The sequence below is a fragment of the Ascaphus truei genome, chromosome 3 (genome assembly GCF_040206685.1).
Source record: "Ascaphus truei isolate aAscTru1 chromosome 3, aAscTru1.hap1, whole genome shotgun sequence".
Lineage (NCBI taxonomy): Eukaryota > Metazoa > Chordata > Amphibia > Anura > Ascaphidae > Ascaphus > Ascaphus truei.
Genome location: NC_134485.1, coordinates 426734681 through 426745659, shown reverse-complemented (window position 1 = coordinate 426745659; position 10979 = coordinate 426734681). Strand labels below are relative to the sequence as shown.

The window sequence follows — 10979 nt, the reverse complement described above, 5'->3', positions numbered from 1 at the left end:
GAGAGGCAGGCAGGCAGAGCGACCGACCGGCCGCGAGAGGCAGGCAGGCAGAGCGACCCGACCGACCGCGAGAGGCAGGCAGACCGACCGCGAGAGGCAGGCACCGACCGCGAGAGGCAGGCAGGCAGAGCGACCGACCGCGAGAGGCAGGCAGGCAGAGCGACCGACCGCGAGAGGCAGGCAGGCAGAGCGACCGACCGCGAGAGGCAGGCAGGCAGAGCGACCGACCGCGAGAGGCAGGCAGGCAGAGCGACCGACCGACCGCGAGAGGCAGGCAGGCAGAGCGACCGACCGACCGCGAGAGGCAGGCAGGCAGAGCGACCGACCGACCGCGAGAGGCAGGCAGGCAGAGCGACCGACCGACCGCGAGAGGCAGGCAGGCAGAGCGACCGACCGACCGCGAGAGGCAGGCAGGCAGAGCGACCCCCCGACCCGACCGCGAGAGGCAGGCAGGCAGAGCGACCGACCGCGAGAGGCAGGCAGGCAGAGACCGACCGACCGCGAGAGGCAGGCAGGCAGAGCGACCGACCGAGACGAGGCAGGCAGGAGCGACCGACCGACCGCGAGGCAGGCAGGCAGAGCGACCGACCCGACCGCGAGAGGCAGGCAGGCAGAGCGACCGACCGACCGCGAGAAGCAGGCAGGCAGAGTGACCGACCGACCGCGAGAGGCAGGCAGGCAGAGCGACCGACCGCGAGAGGCAGGCAGGCAGAGCGACCGACCGACCGCGAGAGGCAAGCAGGCAGAGCGACCGACCGACCGCGAGAGGCAGGCAGGCAGAGCGACCGACCGCGAGAGGCAGGCAGGCAGAGCGACCGACCGCGAGAGGCAGGCAGGCAGAGCGACCGACCGACCGACCGCGAGAGGCAGGCAGGCAGAGCGACCGACCGACCGCGAGAGGCAGGCAGAGCGACGACCGACCGCGAGAGGCAGGCAGGCCAGAGCGACCCGACCGACCGCGAGAGGCAGGCAGGCAGAGCGACCGACCGCGAGAGGCAGGCAGGCAGAGCGACCGACCGCGAGAGGCAGGCAGGCAGAGCGACCACCGACCGCGAGAGGCAGGCAGGCAGAGCGACCGACCGACCGCGAGAGGCAGGCAGGCAGAGCGACCGACCGACCGCGAGAGGCAGGCAGGCAGAGCGACCGACCGACCGCGAGAGGCAGGCAGACCGACCGACCGACCGCGAGAGGCAGGCAGGCAGAGCGACCGACCGACCGCGAGAGGCAGGCAGGCAGAGCGACCGACCGCGAGAGGCAGGCAGGCAGAGCGACCGACCGACCGCGAGAGGCAGGCAGGCAGAGCGACCGACCGACCGACCGCGAGAGGCAGGCAGGCAGAGCGACCGACCGACCGCGAGAGGCAGGCAGGCAGAGCGACCGACCGCGAGAGGCAGGCAGGCAGAGCGACCGACCGACCGCGAGAGGCAGGCAGGCAGAGCGACCGACCGACCGCGAGAGGCAGGCAGGCAGAGCGACCGACCGACCGCGAGAGGCAGGCAGGCAGAGCGACCCGACCGACCGCGAGAGGCAGGCAGGCAGAGCGACCGACCGACCGCGAGAGGCAGGCAGACCGACCGACCGCGAGAGGCAGGCAGGCAGAGCGACCGACCGCGAGAGGCAGGCAGAGCGACCGACCGCGAGAGGCAGGCAGGCAGAGCGACCGACCGCGAGAGGCAGGCAGGCAGAGCGACCGACCGACCGCGAGAGGCAGGCAGACCGACCGACCGCGAGAGCAGGCAGGCAGAGCGACCGACCGCGAGAGGCAGGCAGAGCGACCGACCGACCGACCGCGAGAGGCAGGCAGAGCGACCGACCGACCGCGAGAGGCAGGCAGAGCGACCGACCACCGCGAGAGGCAGGCAGAGCGACCGACCGACCGCGAGAGGCAGGCAGGCAGAGCGACCGACCGACCGCGAGAGGCAGGCAGCGCAGAGCGACCGACCGCGAGAGTCAGGCAGGCAGAGCGACCGACCGCGAGAGGCAGGCAGAGCGACCGACCGACCGCGAGAGGCAGGCAGGCAGAGCGACCGACCGCGAGAGGCAGGCAGGCAGAGCGACCGACCGACCGCGAGAGGCAGGCCGGCAGAGCGACCGACCGACCGCGAGAGGCAGGCAGGCAGAGCGACCGACCGACCGCGAGAGGCAGGCAGACCGACCGACCGCGAGAGGCAGGCAGGCAGAGCGACCGACCGCGAGAGGCAGGCAGAGCGACCGACCGCGAGAGGCAGGCAGGCAGAGCGACCGACCGACCGCGAGAGGCAGGCAGGCAGAGCGACCGACCGACCGCGAGAGGCAGGCAGACCGACCGACCGACCGCGAGAGGCAGGCAGGCAGAGCGACCGACCGCGAGAGGCAGGCAGAGCGACCGACCGACCGCGAGAGGCAGGCAGAGCGACCGACCGACCGCGAGAGGCAGGCAGGCTGAGCGACCGACCGACCGCGAGAGGCAGGCAGGCTGAGCGACCGACCGACCGCGAGAGGCAGGCAGGCAGAGCGACCGACCGCGAGAGGCAGGCAGGCAGAGCGACCGACCGCGAGAGTCAGGCAGAGCGACCGACCGACCGCGAGAGGCAGGCAGGCAGAGCGACCGACCGACCGCGAGAGGCAGGCAGGCAGAGCGACCGACCGCGAGAGGCAGGCAGGCAGAGCGACCGACCGACCGCGAGAGGCAGGCAGGCAGAGCGACCGACCGACCGCGAGAGGCAGGCAGGCAGAGCGACCGACCGACCGCGAGAGGCAGGCAGGCAGAGCGACCGACCGACCGCGAGAGGCAGGCAGGCAGAGCGACCGACCGACCGCGAGAGGCAGGCAGGCAGAGCGACCGACCGACCGCGAGAGGCAGGCAGGCAGAGCGACCGACCGACCGCGAGAGGCAGGCAGGCAGAGCGACCGACCGACCGCGAGAGGCAGGCAGGCAGAGCGACCGACCGACCGCGAGAGGCAGGCAGGCCAGAGCGACCGGACCGACCGACCGCGAGAGGCAGGCAGGCAGAGCGACCGACCGACCGCGAGAGGCAGGCAGGCAGAGCGACCGACCGACCGACCGCGAGAGGCAGGCAGGCAGAGCGACCGACCGCGAGAGGCAGGCAGGCAGAGCGACCGACCGCGAGAGGCAGGCAGGCAGAGCGACCGACCGCGAGAGGCAGGCAGGCAGAGCGACCGACCGACCGCGAGAGGCAGGCAGGCAGAGCGACCGACCGACCGCGAGAGGCAGGCCGACCGACCGCGAGAGGCAGGCAGAGCGACCGACCGACCGCGAGAGGCAGGCAGAGCGACCGAACGACCGACCGCGAGAGGCAGGCAGGCAGAGCGACCGACCGACCGCGAGAGGCAGGCAGGCAGAGCGACCGACCGACCGCGAGAGGCAGGCAGGCAGAGCGACCGACCGACCGACCGCGAGAGGCAGGCAGGCCGACCGACCGCGAGAGGCAGGCCGGACTTTGCGTGATAGACAGACCGCATTGCAGCTTACCTGCATCAATAGCCCAATCAATATATTCCACTATATGGAATCTTTAATTTATACATAGAATTGTGCAGTAAATACAAACAGTTTGGGGTGTAAAAGGCAAGAAGGATTTGTTGGGGAACCACTGATCCAATAGTAAGGCCAGTATAATAACGCATGGGCTCCTGAAATCAACGCGTTCCCGTTCACTGCAAACGGCGCGCACACATTAGCACTTCGAATAACACTCACAGCGCCGTCTTGGCCAAGATACTTGACAGCATTGCCTGCTCGTCCGTCCGAGCGGACTGGTTGTTTGTCGAGTTGGGTTCGGATCCATTGCTCGTCCTGTTGGGAAGGTTCTGGCTGGGGGGCAGCAGCTGCTCTCTCTCGCCCTGGTCCTGGGGAAGCAGAAAGGAGAGGGAGAGAGGGTGGTGAGGATGTTACCAAACACAAAACCCGGGATGTAAATAATATGCGGATGGAAAGGAGCGGAATGATTCAGGCCCGTTCTGTGTAACGGAGACATAACTAAACCACTTTAACCGCCCGCGTGTCACGGAGCAGAAGAGGTTTCCTTGTAGTACAGCTATTAATGACACTTCCTATGTAACAAGCGCGTTACTCAGCGGTAACAGATGGATTCCCAGAGTATGCTCTATTTAGGGCAAAACGCAAGCCTCAAGCACCAGAGATTAGATCGCAAGCTCTTCAGGACAGGGACCCTGTGTACCCAAAAGAGCAATGCATCTACAGCTTTGTGTACATGGTCAGCGCTACGGAAGAAAATAAATATCCTTATTGGTCACATGGGGGGGCTCAACTCCAGTCCTCAAGCTTCAGTACAGGTGGCTCAATCAGGACCCACCAGTGCTGATGCTGGGATATACTGAAAACCTGACCTGTTGGGGGGAGGGGGGCGGGAGCCTGAGGACTTGAACACCCCTGATTTACACAATATATTTTTATTTTAAATTCGAAAGAAGGGAAAATAATAGTGAGATGCAGGATTTGATATCAGAATTCCCCCTCCTATAACACTTCCAATAGACAATCCCCAAGTCACAAGCTAGAGTTATACAAAGGGGGGGCCGGGGGGGGGGGGGGGGGGAGAAAGTACCTCTTGGTACAAGGACGCCAAGCGGCTTATTATCAGGCAAAGCGAATGATCCGGACATTTGAAAACTCCTCTTAAAAAACAGCAGGATCAAGCGCCGCTTCAGAGAATAAAACGCATACGGAACAGAGGATGATAACGCTCCCATCAGTTTAACAGCAGAAATACACAGGCCCCTGCATATCCCATAGATAAGTACTTGGGTTAAAGCTCCTTGGGGTCCTTTGTTCCCTCATCGAGGCCTGTCCCATCTCCTCTGCAGAGGAGACCTTTATTTAGCAGTCAGGCAATGCCAAAACTTTTAAAGGGTCCTCCCATCCATGGACCAAAGTGCCCTAATGGCCGGGATACATTAAAGGCATTTCCCACGGGGAGATTGTGTTGTTGTTTTTTTTACCAATATCTGACACTTCTCTGTATTGTTTACGTTTTGTAAACATGGTGAACTAAGAAGTGTTTGCTCCCTTTTGTCTGTTTTCCCTCCCTATGTGGGAAGCTGGGAGTCTCTGAACTGAAACCGAGCTCAATTCAGCTTTGGAGACCCCCTGCTCCCTGAGAAATGTATCGCCGTAAGGGGCGCAGGTAGCAGCTCCGCAAGGTATAAAATGTCCCAGTCGCGCTGGCCAATAGGAAGCAGCCGGGGATGATGGCGCCGCGTCCTATTTGCACGCACAACGCAGGACACTTAAAGCCACCATTTCGATAGCCCCACCAAGCCCAGCCAGAGATGCTACCAGAACCCCTTCCGAGGTAAGGATCTCAGGAAGCAGGGGGTCACCGCAGCTGAAATGGGCACGGTTCAGTTCTGGAGAGAACGGCTTCAACCCCATTAAAAAAATAGGGTCACCATAGTCTGCTGCATTAACAAGTGTGCGCACAGGCAAAGCTCCCCTCTCTCTCTCTCCCCCTCCTCTTATCATTATTGACACTCTGATTACGACAGGGCAAGGGTCAAGAAACCTTCCTCTTTCTGAGGCCCGAGAAATGCGATTTGTAAGGAACACCAACAAACAAGACATTTGCTCTGAGCATGGTTATTAGTTTAAGGAAGCCCACCTGTAAGTATCCCCTTACCTGCCGGGCTTCATGCGATAGGCAGAGGTAAGAATATTTAGGGGACCCACGGGATCATATAATAACCCCTCGAGTGCCGGAGGGGTTGCGACACCAGAGTGCCACAGTCCCTCCAGCAAAGGTGTCACATGACCGCGGCGGCCACTGACCCGTACACGGAAGGTGATTACTTCTCTGCTATTTCCTCACTTATTAAGCCGGCACTGATTACTAGGACCCCAGAGTGCGGGTAAGGCTGAGCGGGGGAGGCTAGGGTCGGGGCGGGGGAGGCTAGGGTCGGGGCGGGTGAGGCCAGGGTCGGGGGAGGCTAGGGTCGGGGCTGGGGAGGCTAGGGTCGGGGCGGGGGAGGCTAGGGTCGGGGCGGGGGAGGCCAGGGTCGGGGGAGGCTAGGGTCGGGGCGGGGGAGGCTAGGGTCGGGGCTGGGGAGGCTAGGGTCGGGGGAGGCTAGGGTCGGGGCGGGGGAGGCTAGGGGCGGGGGAGGCTAGGGTCGGGGGAGGCTAGGGTCGGGGGAGGCTAGGGTCGGGGGAGGCTAGGGTCGGGGCGGGGGAGGCTATGGTCGGGTCTGAGCGGGGGAAGCTAGGGTCGGGATGAAAGAGTAGAATTTATTCTGCCGTCAGTCTTTTGCCACAGGGCACCACCAAGCACAGTGCCACGGGGCACCAAGCACAGTGCCACGGGGCACCAAGCACAGTGCCACAGGTAAAACATTTGAATAAATAAATGTATATTTTCATGGTAAACCAATGCTTTTGGTAATAAGACTGTTTGTCAGTTCACAAACCTTTGTTCTCTGCCTGCAGAGTAATTATTAGGCTATCATTAGTCAAACTGACAAACACAGGTAACCGACATGCTTGAATTTCTCCCCCTACCGAGTCTCTCGCCCCCTCCCCCCTCCCGAGTCTCTCGCCCCCTCCCCCCTCCCGAGTCTCTCGCCCCCTACCCCCTCCCGAGTCTGTATCCCACAGGTCGAGTCTGTATCCTCCCCCGGGTCTGTATCCCACAGTCCAGTCTTTCTCCTCCCCCCGGTCTCTCACCCCCGTCCTGTCTCCCTGGTCCCCGTGGTCTCTCACCCCCAGTCCTGTCTCCCCGGTCCCCGTGGTCTCTCACCCCCAGTCCTGTCTCTCCTCCCCCCGGTCCCCGTGGTCTCTCACCCCCAGTCTTGCCTCTCCTCCCCCCGGTCCCCGTGGTCTCTCACCCCCAGTCTTGCCTCTCCTCACCCCGGTCTCTCTCCCCTAGTCCTGCCTCACTCCTCCCCCCGGTCCCCACGGTCTCTCTCCCCCAGTCCTGTCTCTCCTCCCCCTGGTCTCTCCACCAGTCCTGTCTCTCCTCCCCCCGGTCTCTCTCCCCCAGTCCTGTCTCTCCTCCCCCTGGTCTCTCCACCAGTCCTGCCTCCCCTGCTCCCGGTCCCTGTGGTCCCTCTCTCCCCCAGTCCTGCCTCACTCCTCTCCCCGGTCCTCACGGTCTCTCTCCCCCAGTCCTGTCTCTCCTCCCCCCGGACCCCGCGGTCTCTCTCCCCCAGTCCCCCCGGTTTCTCTCCCCCAGTCCTGTCTCTCCTCCCCGCGGTTTCTCTCATCCAGTCCTGTCTCTCCTCCCCGCGGTTTCTCTCATCCAGTCCGGTCTCACCCACTTGTCACTCCCCGGCTCCCCCCGGCCTCTCTCCCCCCCTCGTCGATCCCCAATCTCTCATCCTGCTCCCCCCGGTCTCTCACCCCATGTCGCTCCCCTCCTCCCCCCCCGGTCCCCGCAGCCTCTCACCCCCTTGTCGCTCCCCGATCTCTCACACCCTTGTCGCTCCCCCTGGCCTCTCTCCTCCCAGGCTCCCCCCGGCCTCTGTCCTCCCCCTGGTCTCCCCCCGGCCTCTGTCCTCCCCCTGGTCTCCCACCGGCCTCTCTCCTCCCCCTGGTCTCCCCCTGGCCTCTCTCCTCCCCCTGGTCTCCCCCTGGCCTCTCTCCTCCCCCTGGCCTCTCTCCTCCCCCTGGTCTCCCCCTGGCCTCTCTCCTCCCCCTGGTCTCCCCCTGGCCTCTCTCCTCCCCCTGGTCTCCCCCCGGCCTCTCTCCTCCCCCTGGTCTCCCCCCGGCCTCTCTCTTCCCCCAGGTCTCCCCCCTGGCCTCTCTCCTCCCCGCCACTCACCCTCTTGTCGCTCCCCCCCCCGGCCTCTTTTCCCCCGGTCCGCGGTCTCACCCCCTTGTCGCTCCCCCTCGGTCCCTCACCACGGCCTCTCTGCCCCCCGGTCCGCGGCCTCACCCCCTTGTTGCTCCCTCCCCCCGCAGCCTTTCTCCTCCCCCCTCCCCAGCCTCTCACCCCCTTGTCGCTCCCCCCCAGTCAGCGGCCTACCTCCTCCCCCCTGGTCCGCGGCCTACCTCCTCCCCCCTGGTCCGCGGCCTACCTCCTCCCCCCTGGTCCGTGGCCTACCTCCTCCCCCCTGGTCCGCGGCCTACCTCCTCCCCCCTGGTCGCTCCCTCTCCCCGTGGCCTCTCTCCTCCCACCGGTCCCCAGCTTCTCACCCCATTGTCGCGGTCCCCCGGCCTCTCACCCCCGTGTCGCGGTCCCCCGGCCTCTCACCCCCGTGTCGCGGTCCCCCGGCCTCTCACCCCCGTGTCGCGGTCCCCCGGCCTCTCACCCCCGTGTCGCGGTCCCCCGGCCCCTCACCCCCGTGTCGCGGTCCCCCGGCCCCTCACCCCCGTGTCGCGGTCCCCCGGCCCCTCACCCCCGTGTCGCGGTCCCCCGGCCCCTCACCCCCGTGTCGCGGTCCCCCGGCCCCTCACCCCCGTGTCGCGGTCCCCCGGCCCCTCACCCCCGTGTCGCGGTCCCCCGGCCCCTCACCCCCGTGTCGCGGTCCCCCGGCCCCTCACCCCCGTGTCGCGGTCCCCCGGCCCCTCACCCCCGTGTCGCGGTCCCCCGGCCCCTCACCCCCGTGTCGCGGTCCCCCGGCCCCTCACCCCCGTGTCGCGGTCCCCCGGCCCCTCACCCCCGTGTCGCGGTCCCCCGGCCCCTCACCCCCGTGTCGCGGTCCCCCGGCCCCTCACCCCCGTGTCGCGGTCCCCCGGCCCCTCACCCCCGTGTCGCGGTCCCCCGGCCCCTCACCCCCGTGTCGCGGTCCCCCGGCCCCTCACCCCCGTGTCGCGGTCCCCCGGCCCCTCACCCCCGTGTCGCGGTCCCCCGGCCTCTCACCCCCGTGTCGCGGTCCCCCGGCCTCTCACCCCCGTGTCGCGGTCCCCCGGCCTCTCACCCCCGTGTCGCGGTCCCCCGGCCTCTCACCCCCGTGTCGCGGTCCCCCGGCCTCTCACCCCCGTGTCGCGGTCCCCCGGCCTCTCAACCCATTGTCGCGGTCCCCCGGCCTCTCAACCCCGTGTCGCGGTCCCCCGGCCTCTCAACCCCGTGTCGCGGTCCCCCGGCCTCTCAACCCCGTGTCGCGGTCCCCCGGCCTCTCAACCCCGTGTCGCGGTCCCCCGGCCTCTCAACCCCGTGTCGCGGTCCCCCGGCCTCTCAACCCCGTGTCGCGGTCCCCCGGCCTCTCAACCCCGTGTCGCGGTCCCCCGGCCTCTCAACCCCGTGTCGCGGTCCCCCGGCCTCTCACCCCCGTGTCGCGGTCCCCCGGCCTCTCAACCCCGTGTCGCGGTCCCCCGGCCTCTCAACCCCGTGTCGCGGTCCCCCGGCCTCTCACCCCCGTGTCGCGGTCCCCCGGCCTCTCACCCCCGTGTCGCGGTCCCCCGGCCTCTCACCCCCGTGTCGCGGTCCCCCGGCCTCTCACCCCCGTGTCGCGGTCCCCCGGTCCCTCTCCTCCCCCCGACCTCTCTCGTCGCTCCCCGGTCCCTCTCCTCCCCCTAATCGCTCCCCGCGGCCTCTCACCCCCATGACGCGCTCCCTCCGGCCTCTCACCCCCTTGTCGCGGTCCCCCGGCCTTTCACCCCCTTGTCGCGGTCCCCCGGCCTCTCACCCCCTTGTCGCTCCCGAGTTCTCCCCGGTCTCTCTCGTCGCTCCCCAGTCCCTCTCCTCCCCCCAACCTCTCTCTATTGTCGCTCCCCGGTCCTTGTTGCTCCCCGGTCCCTGTCCTCCCCCCGACCTCTTTGTCTTGTCGCTCCCCAGTCCCTCTCCTCCCCCCAATCCCTCTCTCCTCCCCCCAACCCCTCTCCTCCACCCAACCCCTCTCTCTTGTCGCTCCCCGGTCCCTCTCCTCCCCCCGACCTCTCACCCCCTTGTCGCTCCCCGGTCCCTCTCCTCCCCCCGACCTCTCACCCCCTTGTCGCTCCCCGGTCCCTCTCCTCCCCCGACCTCTCACCCCCTTGTCGCTCCCCGCTCCCTCTCCTCCCTCCGACCTCTCACCCCCTTGTCGCTCCCCGGTCCCTCTCCTCCCCCGACCTCTCACCCCTTTGTCGCTCCCCGCTCCCTCTCCTCCCCCGCTTCCTCTCCTCCCCCCGACCTCTCACCCCCTTGTCGCTCCCCGCTCCCTCTCACCCCCTTGTCGCTCCCCAGTTCTCACCGGTCTCTCTCGTTGCTCCCCAGTACCTCTCCTCCCCAGTCCCTCTCCTCCCCCCAACCTCTCTCTCGTCGCTCCCCGGTCCTTGTCGCTCCCCCCGACCTCTCTCCTCCCCCCGACTTCTCACCCCCTTGTCGCTCCCCGGCCCTTCTTCTCTTCCGGTCCCCGCGGTCTCTCCTCCCCCCAGTCACCCCGGTTTCTCACCCCCTTGTCGCTCCCCGGCTCCCCGCTGTAGCAGCAGCCCATGTCTGCACGGGGCAGGCTCCCTCTGACCAGCACGTCACATGACCGCTACCCGGAAGCTGCCGCCACTTCCGCTTCCGGTGAAGCCGGGAATACAAGGAGGGGGTGAAGGGTGTTGCCAAGGAAACCAGGAGCTGCCCCGCGCACTGCATGCTGGGAAGGGTGGGAGCAGCAGCCAGAGTGGGGCGCCATCTTTATTATTATCCGTACAACATTATATTATCCAGCAGTGATCCCAGAGGATCAGCAAGCCCCCCCCATACTGCAACACTGAGAAGTGATCCCAGAGGATCAGCAAGTCCCCCCCCCATACTGCAACACTGAGAAGTGATCCCAGAGGATCAGCAAGTCCCCCCCCATACTGCAACACTGAGAAGTGATCCCAGAGGACCATCAAGTCCCCCCTCATACTGCAACACTGAGAAGTGATCCCAGAGGATCAGCAAGTCCCCCCCCCCCATACTGCAACACTGAGAAGTGATCGCAGAGGACCATCAAGTCCCCCCTCATACTGCAACACTGAGAAGTGATCCCAGAGGACCAGCAAGTCCCCCCCCCCCATACTGCAACACTGAGAAGTGATCCCAGAGGATCAGCAAGTCCCCCCCCATACTGCA

The 10979-nt window shown here is 66.5% G+C and overlaps 1 protein-coding gene across 1 annotated transcript in view; it reads right to left on the bottom strand.

Moving 5' to 3' along the window:
- Positions 1 to 10453, bottom strand: part of LAMTOR1 (late endosomal/lysosomal adaptor, MAPK and MTOR activator 1) — a 13624-nt gene extending 3171 nt beyond the window's left edge. Inside the window, 2 exon segments of the mRNA XM_075592806.1 lie at positions 3697 to 3849; positions 10324 to 10453. Of these exon segments, the coding sequence (XP_075448921.1) occupies positions 3697 to 3849; positions 10324 to 10365 (195 nt within the window). The 5' untranslated portion in view covers positions 10366 to 10453.
- Positions 10454 to 10979: the final 526 nt, after the last annotated feature.